At 55.6% G+C, this 21993-nt stretch overlaps 1 protein-coding gene across 1 annotated transcript in view; it reads right to left on the bottom strand.

Annotated features, from left to right (window-relative positions):
* CCDC33 (coiled-coil domain containing 33) overlaps positions 1-10638 on the bottom strand; it is a gene marked incomplete at both ends in the record, with an annotated part of 113087 nt that extends 102449 nt beyond the window's left edge. Inside the window, 2 exons of the mRNA XM_080691657.1 lie at positions 9331-9698; positions 10323-10638. Coding sequence (XP_080547783.1) covers positions 9331-9698; positions 10323-10638 — 684 coding nt within the window. The remainder of the gene's footprint in view (positions 1-9330; positions 9699-10322) is intronic.
* Between the last annotated feature and the right edge of the window lie 11355 nt (positions 10639-21993).

The following is a 21993-nucleotide window of genomic DNA, read 5'->3' as shown; positions in this document are numbered from 1 at the left end:
TCTGCTGTCAGAGATGTATTAAAAATCGGTTTCACACGGAGTTTTAATCTCACCCCATACATCACGCGTGCCACGTCCCTGGCGCCGCTTATTCCCTTGGTGGAGGCCGCACTTGGGGTTTGTATGAGGATGAAGCCAGGAGGGTCCCAGGGGTGTCTGTGTGTGGGAGGAGGTTCTTCCCACGTGTTGGGGTGAGCCTGTCTTCCAGAGAAGGGGCCTCCCTGCATGTTTCAGACGAGCCAGGTCTGTGCACTCACATATGCGTGTATGAGTGTGTGGTATGTGTCCAAGCATCTGTGAGGGTGGCTGTGCTCACGGGTTTGGAACACAACTATCTGTGAGGAGTGTAAGGAGCAGAAAAAGCCGCCATAACTGGACCCTCCTGCACCTCGTCCCTCTCTTTGTTTGTCTGTTTGTCTGTTTGTTTTGCAGTACTGGGGATTGAACCCAGGGGCATTTTACCTCCAAGCCACACCCCCAGCCCTAATTTTTTATTCTTTATTTTGAAACAGGGTCTCACTAAGTTTGCAGAGGGCCCCACTAAGTAGCTGAGGCTGGCCACAAACCTATGATTCTCCTGTCTCAGCCTCCCAAGTACTGGCATTGCAAGCGTGTGCCACCACGCCCGGCTTTATTCCCCCTTTTTGTAGCTGAGAAACCACCCCAGCCATTCGCTGGGGCTGGGGCTGGGGCTGGGGCTGGGCGGACATCAGAGGCCGGCAACCCCTTGTTTTGTACCTCTCCCCATACTACACGCAGGCCTGGGGAGGAGAGCCAGTGTGGGTCCCTGGCTGGGGCGGGGGCATGGGAGGCTAAGCCAGGGGGAGGGGCAGCTCAGCCATCTGGTGTGCTCCCTGACGACGACCCACTAAAGAAGCCACTTCCCAGAGGAGCGCCCAGGCTGGCCTTCTCCGCTCTGCGGCCCGGTGACTCACAAGTGCATGGCATCCTTCCCTGGGAACACTGGCTGGGCAACGGTACCCCACTTCCTAGGTGCAAAAACAGAGGCCCACACCCATCTGCCTTGCTCAACACAGACATTCCAACTCAATCATTACTAGAGCTGCAAGCACTCATTAAGCACTTTCTGCATGCAGGGCTCACTACACTAGCTATTTAATTTCGTGGGAGAGGACAGAGGAATTGCTCTGGCCCATTTTTACAGATGTGTAAGTGGAGGCTGAGAGAAGTTACGCAACTCGCACTTGGGTCAGACAGCTACTAAACAGATGCCAGAGCTTAATCTGCATCAGGTTCTCTGACCCCAAGCCTCTCACCCTGAGCTGGCTGCATGCTATCCTACTGTCCTATTATCCCACTGAGTTCTAGGCAGGGATCCTAGTAAGACTCCAGAAGCAAACACTGCTGGGCCTGGTGATGCATGCCTGTAATCCCAGAACTTGGGAGGTTGCGAAGGGAGGATTGTAGGTGTGAGGCCAGCCTTAGCGATTTAAACCCTCAGTAGTGAGATCCGGCTTCGAAATAAAACATAAAAAAGGGTTAAGGGAGCCGGGCGTGGTGGCGCACGCTTGTAATCCCCGTGCTTGGGAGGCGGAGACAGGAGGATCGCGCAGGTTCGAAGCCAGCCTCACTGGCTTAATAAGAGACCCTGTTTCCAAATTTAAAAAAATATAAAAATTGGTCTGGGAGTGTAGCCCAGAGGTAGAAGGGTTTCCAGGAGCCCCAGTACCCCCCCCCAAAAAAAGAATTAAGGGTGTAGCTCTGACATAAATATGGGACCCCTTCAATTGACCATCATCAGGTCTCATCCAGGAAGCCCACCAGAACCCTTGGGGTTTCCTCCAGAGAACCCCTGGGCAGAAAAGTGTTTGGGGGCACCCAGAGGGGGGAGAGGAGCAGGGTAGGGTGGGCATTTTGCCCTGGGTGGGGGGGCCCGGAAGTGCCCCCTCCCCCCTCCCAGAGCCAGGGCCCAATTGCCCGAAGCTCTAGCTCCTGCCAGCCCTGTCCTGCACCCCTCCCTGTGTGGGTGACAGTTCTCCCAGAGAACGCCTTGACAGTGCCTTTGTTCCCCTGAAATAAAAGAAAATGGAGCTACAAAGGGAAACCTCAGGTAGCTTTTAAGGGGCTCAGCTGCCTGGGGCAGAGTGTGTTTAAGCTGGAGGCAGTTGTCACAGGAGCAGAAGGGGGAGTCGCCTGCAGTCCCCACACACCCCTTTCTCAGGGGGGAGCCCCCACAATCACATTTACTCAAGGAAAAGCTCTTTCAAATAGTGGCAAAGGAGAAAATCAATGAAAATTGATAGAGAAATGTAAAGCATCTGTCTGCCGTGTGTGTGTGTGTGTGTGTGTGTGTGTGTGTGTGTGTGTGCGCGCGCGCACGTGTATCTCAAGAGTACACGCTTGCACTGGGCCCGCCTCAGCAGAAGCACAGGGCCTGGACCCCGGCTGACCTGCTCAGGGCTGGAGGCCAAGGCGGGTGGGGGCTGGGAGTCCTGGCACGCGCCTGTGGAGGGCACTGGCGGCTGGGGGAGGGGTGGCAGTTGAGTCTCTAACTCGAGTTAAGAGAGAGATTAATATATTCAATCTGCTCCAGGGTAATTGAGGGAACAATTGGAGTGTTTTTCTATAGCCCATAAAACTGCCTCATTTGCGAGGAGGAGCTGCCTGCTGCAGGTCCTTGTATTTGATGGAGGCAGGAAAGGCAGAAGGGGCAGTGTTGGGGGCCCAGCGTAGGGACTGGAGGTCAGCCCAGGAAGGGGCTGGCCATCCTGCTCTAACCAGCTCACTGTCCTCACCACCTTGTCGGGAGCAGCCCAGGTGCCTTCCAGAGGCTGTTTTCCTACCTGCGAAATGGGCCCCAGGCATTCTCCTCCCCCAGGACCAGAGACATGCAAGAACGGAAGCCAGCCAGCCAAAGGGGCTTGAAGAACTATTTCAAAATAAAAACTAAAAAGAGCTGGGGGTGTAGCGCAGGGGTAACATGCCCCCCTGGGTTCAATCCGTAGTAGAAAAAAAAAAAAGAACCAAAGAGGCGCCCACTCCCCCAACCAGACCAGCCCCCTGAGACTCAATGGGCAGTAAAGAGTAAAGTTAATGAAATCCACATTCTGTGCCTCTCCCCGCTTGAACCATTCCAGTCTCCAGGGCAATAGAAATAGCGTATGCAATAGCGAGCAATAAAAGACATAATGAATTTAAAAGCAGAGCCATAGGGAGAGTGAGGGTTCCCAGTGCTCAGGCCTGAAGGCTGCGGGCGCCTGGGGCAGGGAAATGCTGGCCCGGAGCTCCAGCCTGAATCCAACTGACGGGCGACAGGAGGGGCAGAAAGGGGGTGGGGACAGGGAAGAACAAAGCCGGAAGGACACGACACCAAGGTGCAGGGACCCAGGGCGAGGGGACACACTCGCAGGCCACTAGCCCCTCCACGGCCGCTTTCCCTTCCCCTCCACTTGTCTGTAATAAAAGCCCCCCCAGCCTATAGGTGCCAAATCCACAATCCGCCCACAGGCTTAGAGCCAGGTGCTCAGCATTTAATGATTGCTTTATTAGCTTTCCTTTCTTCTCTCTTTTTTCCCCCTCCAGGGAGATTAAAAAAAAAAAGGTGTTTTAAATGGAAGAAAGAAGAAAAAAAAAAGAAAAAAGAAAGAAAAAAATTGAAAGTGCCATTTAAAAGGCTCTTGGGAAACCAAATCGTTTCTATGAAACAAAACTGTGATTGTTTGGGAGAGGTAGGTGCTGGGGGAGGGAGCCCACCACACCCTCCTACCCCTCTCCTGCCATGAATCCAGAGCTCACTCAGAGCAGGGGTGTGGGAGGAAGGGACTGGCCCCCAGAACTATGAGGAAGGACTTTTAAAATTCATTATTTCCAGAAATTTCATCCCTGGGAATTTCCAGCCAAGGTTCCCCTCTTAAGCCACTCTGCCTGTGGGAGGTTGTCCTTGAACCCGCAGGGATCTCTAGGGAGAGGAGGAGTTCTCAGGAGGGTGGAGGCCCAGGAGCCCTGGCTCTGTGTCCACAGCTGCTGTGATCTCCTGCCTCCAACGCATTTGCCCTCACAGGAGGGCACCTCCCCTGCGCCCAGGCACTCACCCTGTGCGGGACAGGTCACCTCCTGCTCTGATAACTCCGGCTTGCCCTGGGTAGGGAGGCGGTGGCCAGCCAGATGGTCTCAAAGCTGCCAACATGCTACGGCAGGCAGCATCGGGGTCTGTGGGGTCTCCACCCAGCAGGGCAGCGGCCTGCGCCATGCGCTATAGCTGGCAGGGAACCTGGAGCCAGTGGCCCTCCCAGGCAGGCTGCCCCTGCCGGCAAGCTCCCAGTGCCTTCTTCGAGGGTCAGGGGTTGGAGGAGTGACCTGGAGCCTGAGACTGTCCATGCTGGAAACATGTATAGGGACAGTCCCTTCATAATCGGCCACCCACAGGATGAACTCGGCAATTGTTCCAGAGTCAGCGCTCGGCCAGGTCATTTAGATGCCAGTAACCCAAGGGCTGTGCCTGGCAAGCACAGTGATTCTGATTCAGTTAGTCCTCGAGGTTTGCCCAGGGCATGCACTGAGCACTGCCCCCATGTCCCGCTCATTCCTGATCATCACCTGTCTTGCAGCTCCCCCACTGCCCTGCCCCCCCCCACCGCGGCCATCATCACCAAAAGATGGCACGCTGTGCCAGCGAGAGAATGGCTTCTGAGCCCATGATAAGGGTCTAAACTGAACAGATTCGCAGGGCAGGTAGTGCGGCCAGAAAGGTGCTGGCCCCGTGGCCCTGGGCTCTGAACCTCCTACATGCCCAGTCCTGTGACAAACCCTAGTACAGAGAAACCAGGCTCAGGCTCTGAAGTCAGGGAGCTTGCAGTCTGGAGGACTAGGAAGAACGTCACCTAGAAATCCAGGGGACACCCATGTCATTTTACAAGCTCGGTGCAAGCACAGAGCCGGGGGTACCAGGAGGGCTCAAAAATATGTGTCAGCAAAATGCTGTGGTGCATACCTGCCATCCCAGTACTTGGGAGGCTGAGACAGGAGGATCACAGGTTTGAGACCTGCCTCAGCAACTCAGTAAGGGCCTCAGCAACTCAGTGAGACCCTGTTTTTTTTTGGGGGGGGGTCTGGGGATGGAACCCAGGGCATTCGACCTCTGAGCTACACCCCCTGCCCTTTTTTATTATTATTATTCTTTATTTTGAAACCAGGTCTCACTGAGTTGCAAAGGGCCTCACTAAGTAGCTGAGGCTGTCTGCGAACCGCGATCCTCCAGGTCTCAGCCTCCCACATGCTGGGATTACAAGCATGCGCCACCACGCCCAGCTAGAGACCCTGTTTTAAAATAAAAATAAAATAGGGCTGGGGGTGTAATTTTGAGGTAGAACACATCGGGGCCCAATCCTCCGTATCACAAGTATAAATAAATGAATGAATAAATAGAATGGATTCGGTTGTTGAGATGCCTGCTGTAGACAGGACTGAGAATAGCTTGAAAAGAATGAAATCAGTGCACCAGAAACCTCCTAGAGCTGGGCGAGGTGGCGCACGCTGGTAATCCCAGCATTCTGGAGCCTGAGACAGGAGGATCGCGGTTCACAGCCAGACTCAGCTACTTAGTGAGGCCCTGTACAACTCAGTGAGACCCTGTTCCAAAAGAAAGAATAAAAAATAGGGCTGAGGATGTACGTCAGAGATAGAATGCCCCTGGGTTCTATCCCCAGTATTGCAAAAACAAACAAAAAGCTTCCTAGAGGAGATGGCCTTGAATTTAGACTTAGGTATTTGGAGTCCAGAAATCCATTCCTGAACTTGAATCTGGTTATTGCTGAGGTTGGGCTGCACCCCACGAATGGAGTTCTCACCTGCCCTCTATTTTCCCTACCCACTGCCCCCTGCCCCATTTTCCAATTCCCTCTCTCCTCAGCAGAGAACCAAAGAGAGCTAGGTGGCGTCCTCCCCTCCTGTGCTCCCTGGCCCTTTCCACACAGGGGGAGAGAGGATGGTGTTGAGGGTCCCAGTAGTTTAGGACACATCCCCTTCCCAAGGAAGCAGGCCATGGGTGCCAAGGACAAGCCGGGCCCCTGGGAGCCTGGCCGCCCTGGAAAGGCCCCTCTTCCTCGGGGCCTGAGGAAGCTCAGCCCCCTATTCTCCGAGACCCTCCATTGTCTGCTCCTCCAGCTTCTGCACTTCAGCGGGGCTGTGATTGCTGACCCCCTGGAGGGGACGATTTCCCTCTCCCTCAAAAGCCATTTTCTTGTCTTGGTAGAAGCAGACATCTGACACTTTAAGAGGGAGTATGGCGCAGAGATGATGGCTTTAAATAACAGAAATTAGAGCTGTGGAGGGCACGGCGGCCATCTCGCCAGCCCCCCTTCCTGCAGCAGTCCCGCCCCCACCACACACAAATTTCCAATAGCAGCTGGAAGGGTGCTGCCCTGGGCCCCAAGGCTCAGCACGGCCGAGCCCTGCAGGGACCTGGACAGCAAGGGGCAGCTTGCCCTGAGCAATAAGCCTCCCGGACGCCCAGTCCTTTGATAAACGCAGGACAGAGATGAGGTCCAAGCTCTGAAGTCAGGGGGTCTGTGGGACAGAATGTCGGCTAGGGGTCCAGGTGGCACCCTGTCATTTTACAAGCTCAGCGCGAGCACCAAGCTGGGGGGACAGGAGAAGGTCAAAAGTATGCATTAGCAGCGCGCTGTGGTGCCCACCTGTAATCCCAGTACTTGGGAGGCTGAGACAGGAACATCACCGGTTTGAGGCCAGCCTCATCAACTTAGTGAGATCCTCAGCAGCTTAATGAGTCCCTGTTTCAAAATAAAAAAATAAAGACAGGCTGGAGGTATAGCCTAGAGGTAGAATACCCCTGGGTTCCATTCTCAGTACCAATATATAAATGAATACATAGATAAACAAACAAATACATAAATAAATGGCTAGGGTGTAGCTTGGTGGTCAAATGCCCCTGGGTTCAATCTCCAGTACCCAAAAAAGTATGTGTTGATCAATTTGTGAGTGGAGTGGGCCAGGTTAACAGGAGAGCCGAGCAGGGGAGGCTGGTCCCTGGCACATGCTTCCTACTGGCTCTGCCAAAGCTGCGGCTCTCACCGTCTGTCTTCTGCACAGCCCCTCCCTAGGCGCCCATCGCCTCTGGAATTGAACTTCCACCTCTCTCCTCCACGCCCTTCACTTTCTCCCACCCATGGGCCCTCTTCCAGCCAGACTCAGGCCCCTGCCCCAGCTAAGCTCTGCACCAAATCAGGGCCCTGTTGGGGAGAGAGGTGCTCAGGACAGCCCTGTGCCTTTTGGTTGTAACCAAACTTCTGGTTACAGCGGTCTCAGCTCATCCTCCTGCTGCCAGCCAAACATCTCCCTTCTTCTTAGCCCGCATGTGCTAGTTCCTACTCCTAGGACATTCTCCCCAAAGCCCCAAATTGCCATCCTTAAATCTTACCCATTTGACATGGAGGCTGATGGAGTCAGCACTTAGGTGTTTGATGAATGAACTGATGATGGCTAATGAGCAAATGAAAGAATGAATGGTTCATCTGAAATGACACCTCTTCCGAGATGCCTTTCCTAGGCACCAAAACCGGACATGCAGGCTCCCTGCCCAGGGCGCCCCTTCCGGCCCCACAGGACCAGTATAATGCCCGTGCGCCACTCAACTACCTTTAAGCTAGATGATACCCTGAGCTTAGCGACCTAGGCTTTGACCTAGCACTATTTCATGCACTATTGCACCCCAAGGTGCCAGGAAATGTTGACATGAAAGAGAATCAAGCTTTCTTGAGCCTCAGTTTCTCCACGTGTGAAACCGGATTCCATCTGCCCTGCTGGCTTCTCTCCTTTTTGTGCTGGCTGTGAGGCTACTGGACACGCTGCCTGGCTGCAGAGCACTGCCATAGGAAACCCTCCTGCAGCGCCCCTGACCTGAGGCGGCCAGGTCCTCGTTCTGGACTGAGCCCTCTCTGCTCAGAGTGGAAGCTGGAGGTGCTTGAGGGTGGGGACACAGATGAAACTTCTGTTTTGGGGTCACCTGTGATATTTGGTAAGAGCCGGGTGTGGTGGCGCACGCTTATAATCCCAGTACTTGGGAGGCTGAGACAGGAGGATCACGCAGGTTAGAAGCCAGATTCAGCTCCTTAGTGAGACCCTGTTTCCAAATAAAATATGGAATAGGTCTGGGAGTGTAGCCTGGAGGTAAAAAGCTTCTGAGTTCCATCCCCAGTAACACACACACACACACACTAAAATAAATAAATCTGGTAAGAATGTGTAAGATTAAATCTTGAGACTAACCTAGTGAGATCTCATCTCATTTTGAAAATAAAAAACAGAGCTGGGGTTGTAGCTCAAGGTAGAATGCCCCTGGATCCAATCCCCAGTACCAAAAAAAAAAAAAGAAGAAGGAGGAGGAAAAGGAGGAGAAGGAGGAGGAGGAGGAGGAGGAGGAGGAGGAAGAGGAGGAGGAAAGAAAGCTGGGGGCTGCAGGAGACACTCATACACTGAGTAAAACAATCCCTACCCTGCTGTTCCCCACTTTATGTGGCCCTGGTTCCATTCTTTCTCCCTGGTACTAGGGATTGAACTTGGGGGACTCTATCACTGAGTTACACCCCAGCCCTCTTCACTTTTTTTATTTTTTATTTTAAGACAAGGTCTGTTTTCTGGGCTGGCCTTAAACTTGAGATCTTCCTGCCTCAGCAGCCAAATTGCTGGGATTATAGGGTTGTGCCACCATGCCAGACTCTCCATTCTGTGGTTTTTTTTTTTTTGGTCCGTCTCTTTATGTTTGTTTGTTTGTTTGTTTGTTTAGTACCAGGGTTTGAACCCAGAGGCATTTTATCTCCGAATTCCTTCCCAGTCCTTTTTATTTTTATTTAAAATATTTTTTAGCCGGGCGTGGTGGCGCATGCTTGTAATCCCCGTGCTTGGGAGGCAGAGACAGGAGGATAGCGCAGGTTCAAAGCCAGCCGCGCTGGCTTAAGAGATCCTGTTTCCAAATAAAAATATATATAAAATAGGTCTGGGAGTGTAGCCCAGAAGTAGAAGGGCTTCCAGGAACCCCAGTACCACCAAAAAAATAAGTGAGTAAGTAAGTAAATAAATAAATAAAATATTTTTATTTAAAATAAATAAATTCCGGAGGCTGGCCTCGAACCTTTGACCCTGGTGTCTCAACCTCCCAAGTGGGATCACAGGTGTGTACCATCATGCCCAACTCTTGTCTGTCCCTCTAAACTGGGACTCCCAAGCCCCTCTTCAGGTTCCCAGAGCTGACAGAGGCAGCCTTGGGAGGCTCCTCCTCTGCTCTGAGAGGTTGGGGCAGCCAACCCAGGCTCATGGCAGTGTCTGGTGCCTGAGCTGACACCAGGGAGCACCCACCTGCAGCCTGGGGCCCTGGCACTCTGGACTTGGCGGCAGCATCCCTTCGGGCTGGCTGTGCTCTGGGGGCCGGCTCGAGGCAGGAGGCTCGGGGTCCCGGTGCACGTGGAAGGCCACGTTGTAGGCCAGGCCCCCACAGTGGCGGGCCGTGGGGTCCTCGCTGGGCCGGAGCAGAGCCAGGCTGCCGCAATAGCGGTACAGGTCCTCGTGCTCCCGCGCCTCCAGGTTCATGCGGGGTTGGTCGGGGCGCGGGAAGATGGGGAAGATGGCCTCGCCCACCCGCTGCGCCGCGGGTCCCGAGGCTCCATCCAGCCGCAGCGCCTCCACCCGCAGCCGAGCATCGTGTTGTTGGTCATTCTTGCAGAACCCTGGGTGGGGGACACAGTGCTCAGATACGGTCTCCGGGGTCTCCCTTTGTCCACCAGGGGGCGAAAAGGACAGTCAGGGCCCCGAGGCGTCTGGCAGCCTAGCTTCTGAGCCACAGCTAAGGAGGCTGGGATTTCCCTTTGGGTGAGTGCCCACCTCTAGGTCCCTTACGTTTCCCACACCAGGTGCAAGCCCACTGGAGAGAGGAAGGGAGGCCTTTAGCCTCTGGGATCACCTTGAGTCCTGACAACCCTCGGGGCTAAAGAAAGGTTCAGCCTGGTTCTGATTTCTGGCAACCTAAGGCCTGGGACTTGGTTTCCCTATTCCCTGGAATCTCTTCTCCACCCATGCTTCCTCGCTGGGTCTGTTCTTTTAAAATCACATCAGGCCTTCCATTTCCTCCCCATCACACCCTGAAAGCGCAGCAGCCCAGCCGCAGCGAGTCACACTGAGGGAGGCCGGGGCTCAGAGGGCCAGCCACTGCCCCTGGCCACACAGGCTAAGCTTTGGGGTTCAGTCAGGAGCTCTGCCTGCTCCTCCCAGCTCCCCCAAGGTGCCCCAGAGTCCCTGACCAGGCTAGGGCAAAAGCCAGGACCTTCTTCCCCAGCCCCCACCCCATTTTGTACCTTTGGGCAAAGTAAAGATGAACTTGTTCCTGGTGAGGGCCAGGCTCTGGCCAGGGTCCTGCTGCTCAATGACCTCCGTGACAGCAGAGCAGGCTGGGAGGGGGGCCCCATCATTCACCCGCAACCGCACCCCAGCCCCAGAGCCGGCCTGCAAGGGGTTCTCAGCCGACAGCCGCAGGGCGTATCTGCCCTCCTCATTAAACCCCACGCTCAAGACCTCGAACTCCAGGTCCAGTGTCTTCTCTTCCGTCTTCAGCCTCTGGCTCAGCAGGGATGCCGGGAGCCAGGGGTCGGGACCCCTGAAGGCAGCGGCCATGGGAAGCCTCCAGGCTGGGTGCACAGGGCCACGCCCCATGCCTCTCTGTTTGTTTGGGGAGAACCCAGGTAACAAGCCAGGAAGTTGGGCTTGACCCAGGCGACAGGGGCAGCCATCGATCCCTCCAGCGTTTGCTCTGTATTGGGCATACACTAACACACTGTGCATGGGCCACTCTTTAGGCTTTGGGATCACAGCAGTGAACCAAAGATTCCTGCCCTCCCGAAGCTCATTTTCTAGTGGGGGAGGACAAAAAGGAACATGAAACGAAAAATAAGTAAAGTCTGCTGGGCATGGTGGCACAAACCTGTAATCTCAGTACTTGGGAGGCTGAGACAGGAGGGTCACAGGTTCAAGGCCATTATTGTACTTAGCAAGACCCTGTTTAAAAAATTTTTTTTTAAGGAACGCTTCATGAATTTGTGTATCATCCCTGTGCAGGGACCATGCTAATCTTCTCTGTATTGTTCCAATTTTAGTATATGTGCTGCCAAAGCGAGCGTGACCCTGTTTAAAATTTTAAGATTAAAAAAAAATTTATTTTAGAGCCGGGCATGGTGGCGCACGCTTATAAGCCCAGTGTTTGGAAGGCTGAGACAGGAGGATCGCAGGTTTGCAGACAGCCTCAGCTACTTAGTGAGGCCCTCCACAACTTAGTGAGACCCTGTTTCAAAATAAAGAATAAAAAATAGAGCTGGGGATGTAGCTCGGAGGTAGAATGTCCCTGGGTTCTATCCTCAGTTCTGCAAATACATAAATAAATAAATAAATAAATAAATAAATAAATATTTTAATTTTAAGGGGGTAGTTTAGAAGTAGAGTGCCCCTGCATTCGATCCCCAGCACACCCCCCCCACATACACACACTATGTAGTTCAGTTGTGCTAAGTGCATTCGCTGTGTGTAACCGATCTCCAAAACTCTTTTCATCTCGTAAAGTGGAAACTCTACCCATAAAACGGCAGCTCCCCTCCCCTAGCCCCCGGCAACCAGTCTTCTTTCTGTCTCTGACCTGGACTCCTCCAGATACTCATGTGAGTGGAAGCAAGTGGTCGGCGCGCGTCCTTGGTGACCGGCTGGCTTGTCTCTCGGCACTGCTGCCCTAGAAGGCCCGGTTCTGTTCTTTCCCACCGTGTGCCCTGGACCCATTGCTGCTGGCTCCTTGGAGAGCTCCTCGAGGGTAAGCAACTGCCCTCTCCCCTCCTGTCTCACACCATGGCCTGTGTGCTCAGGTGAATGCTTCTTCTGGGGTTGTGTTCGTGTGCCCAGGACAGAGCTGGGCGAGGGCTCATTTCCTCAGGGATGGTTGAGGTTTTACAGAGTGAATGAATGAATGAATGAATGAACCCAACTCGGCTTCTGTTTGTGGCCATTTCATCTCGATTCCATTGGTGAGAAGCAAAACCTTTTGGGGCTTTTTTTGGGGATCTGGGAATTGAACCCAGGGCATTCTTCCTCTGAGCTACTTCCTCAGCCCTTTTTTAAAATTTCAAAACAGGGTCTCACGAAGTTGCAGAAGGTCTCACTACTTGCTGAGGCTGGCTTCAAACCTCTGATCCTCCTGTCTCAACCCCCCCAAGTCCCAAGTACTGGGATTACAGGCGTGTACCCCACCATGCCTGGCTCATTTTGGGCTTTTTTTTTTTTTTTTTTTTTTTTAGAACTGGGGATTGAACCCAGGGCATTCTACCTTTAAACTATAGTCCCAGCCCTATTTCTTATTCTTTATTTTGAAGCAGGATCTCACTAAGTTGCAGAGGGCCTCATTAAGTAGCCGAGGCTGGCCGCAAACCTGTGATCCTCTTGTCTCAGCCTCCCAAGTGCTGGGATTACGAGGGAGCACCACCACACTGGGATTAATTTTGGGCTTTTGAGTCAAACTTGGCCTCTGAGATGCCTGTTGGAGCTCTTGGGGAGGGTAAGTGGCAGGGCAGAAGGCAGGGGCTCCTGACGTTTGGTTCTAGCTTCTCAGTTCTGCAGAGACAGTCTGAAAACATCAGTAAACTTCAGTGCAGCAGGGCGGGGCTGCATTCTCTTTTTACAGTCTGAGAAACTGAACCGGGCAGTTCAGAGGACAGACCTCTAGTCCCACCCCTAGTCCTGTCCCCAGTTCCCAACTCCTAGCCACCTCCCTGGCTTAGTCTCTGGCAGTTTTCAGAAGTCTTTAACTCCAAGTGAGCTGTCCCTGGGTGGCAGGGCCCATCTCCCCTGCCCCCCAAGGAGTCAGGAGGGAGAGGGAGGAGAGGGAAGGGGGCACAATCCTGGGAGACTTCCAAGCCACCCTCAGCAGCCCCAGCGTGAATGACTTAATGGGGCCCTGGATTCTTCTTTCTTCCCTGAAAGAATGGCCACTCAGAGGCCCGCTGCCTTTGTCCAGAAGAGCCTGAGCCGGTGATTAACCAACCCAGAGCCCCCTCCTGCTTCCCACAATGACTCCTTTGAGTCCCTCCACCCCAACACACCCCCAGGGGCCTGAGGGCTCTTGGGCCTCTATCCCTGAGGACCCACCTCCAACTGCCTCCCCAGCCGCATGTTCCAGGCCTGGGCGTGTGGATCCTGCCAACTGGGCTGTGACCACTACCCCCTTCTGCAGAGGGAGAAGCGGGCTGAGAGGACTGGTGTGTGGGAAGGGGGAGGCTCCCTGTCACCTGCTCAGCCCTGCCTCCGGTCCCTCCCTCACAGGCCCAGCCCTTCAGGTCTGAGTGCCAGGGGCTCATCAGGTGACAGAATCGCACACTCAGGCTGGCAGTGAAGTCTTTCCACTGCACAGATGGGGGAACTGACGCCCAGTGCAGGAAAAGGTTGTGCTCATGACCACTTTGCTAGTAAGTAGTAAAGACAAAGTTAGAAGGGGTTCCTCCCCCACAGAGGCCTGGCCACCTGGAAACTGCCCCCTCTAAGTGGTACCTGTGGTCCCGCCCCACACATCGGGCCTCTTGCTCCAGGCTCTGGTGCTGAGCTCTACAGAGCTGCTGGGTGCTCTCTGAAGCCCCCTCCCCCAGCTTCAGCCAAGCAGGAGCTGGAGAAGGGGAGGTAGGGCCGCCTGGGTCACCCCTGGGCTGCACCTCCAGCACCCCTGCCAGCCCTGCCTCAGAGGGGCTAAAGTTCCTGGTGGCGAGAGGGAGGGCCTTTCTGTGCCCAACTGCCTGACAGCTACAGCAGGCTCCTGGCCTCAGACCTGGACAGCGGGTCCAGCTGGCCTGGGGCCCTGCAGGCTCAGGGGCTGTGAAACCAGCACTGGTCCTCCTGCAGTGCCGGGGACAGAAAGCAGGTAAGAGGGGCAGAAAGACAGCAGGAACTGGCAGCGGCAGCACTAGGTCAGCCTGGGGGAGGCCCAAGATCAGATTAGGAAGGGCAGGAGCCGGCTTGGGAAGTACTGCCTGGAACCTTCTGGAGGAGAGAGACACACTTGATAGCTGCAGAGAGATAGAGAGCGGGGAACAGTGGCTGGAGCTGTAATCCAGGTACTTGGGAGGCAGAGACAGTAGGATCTCAGGTTTGAGGCCAGCCTTGGCAGCTTAGCAAGTCTCAGCAACTTAGTGAGAACTTGTTTCAAATAAAATAAAGTAGAAAGATCTAGGTGTGCCTCTTGGTGGTAGAATACGCCTGGATTCAATCCTCAGTGCCAAAAATAAAAAGATGAGAGGGATACAGGGAAAATAGACCAAGTCAACAGGGAGATGGTGGGACAGAAAGTGCCAGTCATAGGGATGGAGAGACTGATGGACAGGGACAGACAGACAGAAGGACAGACAGAAGGACAATGAGGAAGGAAGGAGGGAAGGAAGGAAAGGAGGGAGGGAGGGAGGCAGGCAAACAGGAGCGATGGACATACGGACCTCAGTGAGAGCCAGAGTAGAGTTCTTACCGTGCTGCGAGGAAGCGCCCAGCTCCACCATTTGGATCAACCACCCTGGTGTGCGGGGCAGGCTTCTCCCAACCACAGAGCAGAACAGAGTCCATTCCTAGGATGGGAGGCCCCTGGGGAGAGCCGTGAGCTGTGGGAGTGGAATGGGGGTTGGGCGGTGAAGCTAAGGGAATCACTGGCAGAACCTGTGGCTCAGTCACTGACCTGGGGCATCATGTGACTTCTCTGGGTGCAAGTTTCCTTTGGATGTGATGGAGTACCGAGCGCAGCAGGAGTTTCTGGGTTCTTCTTCAGCTTTCTGGTGTGACTTGGGCTCAGGCCCTGTCTTTGCAGGTAAACTTACTGCTCTACCCTATGTAACGCATGACCTCTGCCTCACAGTCCAGTATGGCTTCTAGAGATCCAGCCATCGCAGCTGCATTTCAGCCAGCTGGAAGGAGGAAGGGGTTAAGAAAACATCTGTCTTTTTAAGGACATATCCACAGAGGAAAGCTTGACACTTCTTTTCCCATCTTGCTAGCTAATAATACTTTATCTCAGGGCTGCCTCTGAGTTCAAGGGAGCCTGGGGAACTGGATCCATTCTCACTTAGCGGCTGCCTTCGAAGATGCTTATTCACATGAAGCTTTCACGCAGCCTACAGTTTCCTTTTGCTTATTAAGAAAAATTACACATGCAATGCAAGTTTTTGAATGTACATTTCAAACAAATCCCCCTTCTTTTCCTCTCCAACTCGCCCCTCCTCCAAGTGGCTGTGTGTCTGCCAAGCCCACTTTTCATGTCTACAAACACAAGTCTACCTGGGCACGGAAGCATAAAACGGGAGCGCAATTTACATACCGTTCAGCGACCGGCTTTCTCGGTGACTGTTACTTGGCAATACGTCTTGGAAATCCTGCCATATCAGGAAGGACTGCCTCAATATTTTTAACAGTGAAATAGTACTCCGCCATATAGACTTGGCGAAGCTTATTGATGGATGTTGGGCTTGTCAATTTTTTGCCTCACTCTTATTGACTGTGCAGCTCTTCTTCAAAGAGGGAGAGCCCGCCTGCCCCTCCCTGGCTCTCCCCTTGAGAACTGAGGACCCCCTTCTGGCCCTGGCTTTACCCTTCCTCTCCCTGACTGCTGTGGCCCCAGGTTCTAGCACCTTTTAGACACTGTTCTTTTCCCTCCCCAGTCATGGTTGCAGCCCTGCAGGGGCCTGGCGGAGGGGGAGAGCTTGGTGAAACTCACCCAGGTGCAGGGGAGAGGCCCGCTGTCCCTGCAGCCTTGGCATTTGTGGGGATGTGCTGGGATAATGAGCAGAACCCAGAGCCGAACAGCTGTCTGTCTGTCTGTCTGTCTGTCTGTCTGTCTGTCTGTCTGTCTCTCTCTCTCTCTCTCTCTCTCTCTCTCTCGGTGGAAGTGCTCTGAGGGGGTCTTTTGGCCTCCTTGCCACGGGTCATGCCTGAATTCCAACCCCAGGTCCCCATGAAAGTGGGATGAGCCCCTCCTGGAAGGCATGGTCGGGGCCTCAGCCCAGCTGGGCAGCAGCGGGATGCTGATCGCTTATTAAAAGCTGAGCTGGTGGCCAGGCTCTGTGCAATTCATCAGGCCCTGGCCCTCTGGGAGTGATGGCCGGTGACAAATGAGGGTGGGTAGGGGGTTCCTGAGCCACAGCTGGGGAAACTCAGCCATCAAAGCCCTGCGCGGGCTCCTCGCTGAGGTGACTCTGAGGGCCAAAGAGATCAAGTTTCGGGCAAATGGTTTGGGGGGCGGAGAGGCTCCGCTGCAGGAGACAAGCTGCTCTGTGTGTTGTGTGGGGCCCCAGCAGCTCTGGGCCTGAGAGGGGAGAGGGGCGGGGTGGGCTTCTGGGATGCTGGAATAGCAGGCGGAGGTCTGGGGGGCAGGGCCAGAGTTGGGGGAGGAGGGAGCTGCCTTCCGGGAGAGGAGATCAAGTACCTTTTAAAGCAGGTGCCAGGGACCCTGCTCGGGGGCCCACTGCTGAGCCCACACAACGAGCATCCTGCCTGGATCCCAGAGAGGTCTGGAGGAGGCTCCAGTTGTTGGAGAACACCTGAAGTCTCCCCAGAGTTGTTAGTAAAGGAAGAGGAGGAGACAGAGAAGGGAGAAGTCAAGACAGTGCCTGGCAGAGGTGGGGCTGGAGCCAGGCCCAGGAGCCCAGGTAGGATGGGGGCTGGGGTCAAGTGGGGAACAGGGAGAAGGGCAGGGCAGAGGGTAGAGTGGGAATCAAGGGCAGGAACCGGTGGTTGAATCATGCTGAGGGTTGGTGTTGGTCCTCAGGGGCCACAGGGGAGCTGGAAGGGCCTCCAAAGGGCAGAGGACAGACAAGCAGGGCCCGAATGTTGTGGGCAAGAGGCTGATGGAGAGCTGTGTCCTGCCCAGAAGCCAGCACAAAGCCTGCTTCTCCAGGCCAGACTATGGGGACCACCCGGGGAGGGTGGGCTGGGGAAGGAGAGCCCCGGGCTCTCACAGCTAGGGAGCCTTTGCAGCCTTTGGGCAGGGCATCTCTGAAGGCAGGAAACCCTCTGCCACATTTGAATGTCTCCATCCCCCACCCCTTTCTGAGACAGGGTCTTGCTGTGTGGCCCAGGCTGCCCTCAAACTCCTAGGCTTGAGGAATATTCCTACCTCAAGAATGCTGTGCCTGCCCTAGCCTCCTCTTGATTGCCTTCCCTAAAGGGACCCTCACTCCTCTTGTCCTGAGCTGATACTGGCTTCCTCCTCACCACGCCCACACTCCTGCACAGTGGCTCAAGGCAGGATGATGCTATGGGGGAGGGAGGGGCATGAGAATCCGGGAAGGGTGATGCCCTGACCCTCTTGCCTGGCAGAAAGCAGGAGGCAGGGAGCCACCCACACTCTTCCTCTCCCGAGCTTGGCAGCCAGTAGCGCTGCTGTCCAGACACTGCATGGAAACCCCAGGCGAGTCTGAGACAGGGCCAAGCCCCAGTATGTGCAGGGGCCACTCAATTCGTGGGGGGTAGGGGCTACATGTCCACGTGGGCAGACTCTGGGCTCCCTGTGTGCCAGGCCTCAGGTGCTCACCCACGGGCTCTCAGGGGTACCAGGCAGCCCAGGCAGGGCCCCACTGCTAGACTGAAGCACCCCATCAGGCCCTCTGCACTGCAGCACCCCATGCTTAATCTAGCAGTTTTGGAGGGCCCATGGGGTGCCAGAGAGGTCCCAAGGGGGTTTTAGCATTTCGGTTGTGTTTCTGAAGTTCAGAGAACTCTTGGGGCAGTACCCAGGCTCCAGGGGTTCGTGCGTGGGTACTGAAGTTTGGAGAATGAGACCCTGGAGATGCCCTGGGAACCAGGGGGTCCGGCTTGGGGGATGTTTCTGAGTTTCCGGGGGTGCCTCCATTCCTTCTCCTCTTAGCACTTTGCCCCTTTGAAGATTTCGATAACCACAGGCAACCGAAGGCAGGCACGGGGCCTCTGTTCCTCGACACAAACATTCCTCAGGTTTAATCAACTCGAACAAAAACACGGAGAGGAAGGAAGCCCTGTCCCAAGGCCTTCACGGACCGCCTCCAGCCCAAGGGCAGGACGGCTCTGTGCCAAGCCCAGGTGGCAGACGGGCCCCTCCCACAGTGGGCAGCCTGCCCCACCTGTGCCAGCGGCAGGCCTCGGGCCTGGGTCTCATCTGTGGCCCACAGGCGCTTTCTGCAGGCCTCAGCAGGTGCTCTGCCTGCCCTGACCCGACCTGCTCCCCCCGGGCCTTGTGCATCCCTTAAACGCTCAGGCTTCATTCTTGCCACAATCCCTGGTGGCCCTGTTGAGCTGCAGAGCTCAGCTCCACACCCCTTCCTCCAGGAAGCCTCCAAGATGGCACAAGCCGTTCCTTTGAGTCTCTGCAGTTGTCTCCCAAGTTCCTGAGTCTCCCACTTCTCCTGATGCATCTCCATCTCCGCTGGGCATGAGCACCCCCCTGCAGCCCGCCCCGAGGGCAGGCCTCCGCCTGCTGCCCAGGCCTTTGGAGACAGTCTTTCTTTGGGGGTACATCTTACCATCCTTTTCTCCCCAGCCTGTAGTCTGGCCGGGCAGTACCCTTCCCAACATCTCGGAGCTATTCCTCTCGCTTGCAGATAGGTCCAAGGTGCTCAGCCCCAGGCTGAGGTACTGTGGGCCCAAGAAGTGAGAGCCCTGCCTTCCAGCTGGAGTCATGCTACCCGGGGCCCACGGACCGACTGCCCCTGCCCACCGAGCGCGCAGGAGAGCCCCAGCCAGGAGGGAGGCCCGGAGGCAGCAGGCACCTGGGCAACCGCAGCCAGCCTCTGTGGCTTGGAGCTGCCTGCTACAACCAGTGTCTGAGGCGCTGGCTCCACATTCTTGGGCCGTGAAGTCACGGAGGGCAGGGAGTGGGGCCCTCGGGAGGAGAACCCACAAGAGAAGAATGGGGCTGAGGCAGAGAGGGCACCAGACCCACTGGAGACTGCAGGGCCAGCCCCAGGCCCCGCCTGCCTTCCCACCCACCCACCCACCCACCCAAAGCCAGGTAGGAACCCCACCCCAGCTCCCATGCCTGCTCTTCCCTGTGGTCTGGCAACCCTGGATAGAGCCCACCCTCTCCCCACAGCCCCATACGGCCTCCTCATCTCCCCAGTGAGGAGGGAGGTGGTCTCCTGGGTTTGGGGCCATTGCAAGGCTGGAGCAGTATCAAGAGAAGTCCTTTGGGGGTGCAGGCTTGGTCCAGAGAAATGGGGGAGGGATGTGCCAGGCTTGGTGCCCCTCCACCGGGCTCCTTCAGGCAGCCTGGTCAAGTCCTTTGCTCCCTTCTCTCTCCCTCCCTCCTCCAGGTATAGGCCAAGTACCATGCCAGTTAGGCCCTCCCTGACCACTTTCCTGACGCTCCTGGCTGTGTCTCTCTTCTCCGCCCACACTGTATTTTCCCTCTTAGCGCTCCGGATTCCTGTTCTGTTCCCTCCTACCTCCATTATACATTAAGCTCCCTAAGGTTCAGGACTCACCCTCTGTTGCATCGCCAGCGGGCAGAATGTTACCTGGCATGCCAAGTTTGTCGAATGAAGACACAAACACTGCATCCTGAGGGAGGCAGTTAGGTGCCCTCCCGGGGACCGCTTCTCTGCAGGCAGAGACAGTCAACTGAGAGCATCTCTGCTTGTGCAGAGAGCCAGCTCCCTATCTGGGACTAGACAAAAAAAAAAAAAAAAAAGCCCAAGCCCTGCTGGTGAACCCCAGGGTACAACAGCAGCCTGTACAGGACAGGCCCACAGGCAAACTGTGCTTACCAAAACAAGCAATGGTCTAACCAAACTCTGCGTCTGTTTTTTTTTTCTTTTTCTGTGGTACTGAGGATTGAACCCAGGGGCATTCTACTTCTGAGCTACACCTTCAGCCCTATTCCACTTTTAAATTTTATTTATTTATTTATTTATTTATTTATTTTGGTGGTACGGGGGTTCCTGGAAGCCCTTCTACCTCCGGGCTACACTCCCAGACCTATTTTATACTTTTTTATTTTTGGAAACAGGGTCTCTTAAGCCAGCAGGGCTGGCTTCGAACCTGCGTGATCCTCCTGTCTCCGCCTCCCAAGCGCGGGGATTATAAGCATGGGCCACCACGCCTGGCCCACTTTTTAATTTTTTGAAATGGGGTCTCACTAAGTTGCCCAGAGCCCCACAAAATTGCTAAGGCTGGCTACAAACCTGTGATTCTCCTGTCTCAGCCTCCCAAGTGCTAGAATTATAGGTGTGCACCACCACGCCCCGCCAAATTCAACTTCAAAAATCCCTCTGACTCCAGAGCCAGGCACCGTGCATCAGGGGATGGGGGAGGAGGAGGAGAAGAGGCCGACTTCAGTCTTGAGGCGCCCACACCCAGGTCTGGGAGGCAGGGCTCGCCCCCAGTTCCTGGGGCAGACAGGTCAGCGCCAGCCACCATCAAATAAAGCTCAGGTTCAGCTCTGAGTCAGAAGAGCTGACTTCTCCGTGGGCTGGGGAGGGAGGTCAGAGCTTTCTTCCTGCCAGAGGCGCCATTTGGAAAGGAGACGGAGGCACCAGGCTAACAGTGCTCAGGCCGCCTTGTGGGCCTGGCTGAGGAATGTGGATGGTGAGCCTTTAAGATTTCAAGCCCGGGTCCTCCCGGGTTCGGGTCAAATTCGGTTGCTCAGGCTGATCCCCCTAGGAGAAAGAGCCCCCTCACCCTGCTCTCACCCCACCTCTGCTCTGCTCGGCTGACACCCCAGGCCTTGGCCTTTCAAATCTCCACCCAAAGTGAGTTTCTTCAAGAACCCGCCCCACTCGGAACCCCCAAACCAATCGGCTTTCCAGGGTAGAGCCAGGGCCCCTGCCCTCAGGGAGCCCCTCTGGCTTTTGGTTATTTCATACTTGTGGGCCCCTCCACCCTCTAGTCCTAGGGCCCAGAACAGTGTGGGCACACAGTAGGTGGTCAATAAGTTCTGTTGAGAGACTAGAGGAACGGATGTCTTAAAAAAAAAAAAAAAAGCTCACTAGCTGAATGCCTGGCTGGGCAGGACCCAGGCTGGAGCCCCCCGAGGAGAAGCAAGAGGGACAGGGACCCTCAAAGCCTCTGGTCCCACCCCGGTGTAGTGGCTTTGCCTGCATCTTGCCCCTCCCTGCGGGCTGGGCCAGGGAGAGGGAGGGGACTCGGCCAGGGGTCCAGCTCCTCTGGGAAGCCGACTAAGATTGGAGAAACCTTCGCCCCAGGCCCGGGAGGAGCCGCAGGCAGGCGGCAGGCGGCAGGCGGGGCGCTCCTTGCCCGCCCGCGCGTGGGTCTGGTTCGAGTTTAAAGGACTCGTTTCCGCCTATGGGGGTGAGTTATCTTCTTGTGAAATCAAGTTGTAAGAATAAAAAGGTTTTACCAGTCAGACGCACGCAGCCTCCCTCATGGAAAAGCCCGAGAGAAGGCCTGCACACTGATGGGCTCCCCCCGCCCCACCCCGCCTCCGCCGGCCTCCTCCCTAGGCGGCCACGGTGCTGGACTGGACTCCTCCGCGGAGGTGGCTGAGGGGGCGCTAAGGTGCGAAAGTGCCAGGCTGGGGGCTGAGGGCAGGTGTGTGCGCTTGCGCAGTCAGGTGCCCGGGGAGGGGAGGGGTCCTCTCTTGGGCTGGGTGACCTCGGAACAGCGCCTCTTTTCCCAGGCTGGGGGGGCTTTGTCCACGATTGTGGTCTGCTCCGGTCACTGAGGCAGAAGGGGCAGACTGAGGCCGGGGGTCTTCAGGGAGTCTGGGAAATGGGGGGCGGGGCTCAAGCTGGCCCCTAGAGCGAGGAGTGGGAAGCTCAGCCGAGGAGGGGCGCCTGGCTGGGCAGGCCTGAGCCCAGCTGCGGCAGCCCGCCTGCCCTTTCATCTCTGGGGCTCCTTCCTCCTGGTCCTCCCTTCTGTTGTGTCTGTAGGTCCATCTGGGGGCTTGGGGAGAGGAAGGAAAGGTCTCTGTGGGTGGCTTGGACTGACTGGGAAAATCTTTGAAAATGGTCCTTTGAGCAAGGGCCTCCTGGTGGC

The sequence above is a fragment of the Muscardinus avellanarius genome (genome assembly GCF_963383645.1).
Source record: "Muscardinus avellanarius genome assembly, chromosome: 3".
NCBI classification, from domain to species: Eukaryota; Metazoa; Chordata; class Mammalia; order Rodentia; family Gliridae; genus Muscardinus; species Muscardinus avellanarius.
This window is presented reverse-complemented; position numbering and strand designations above follow the sequence as displayed.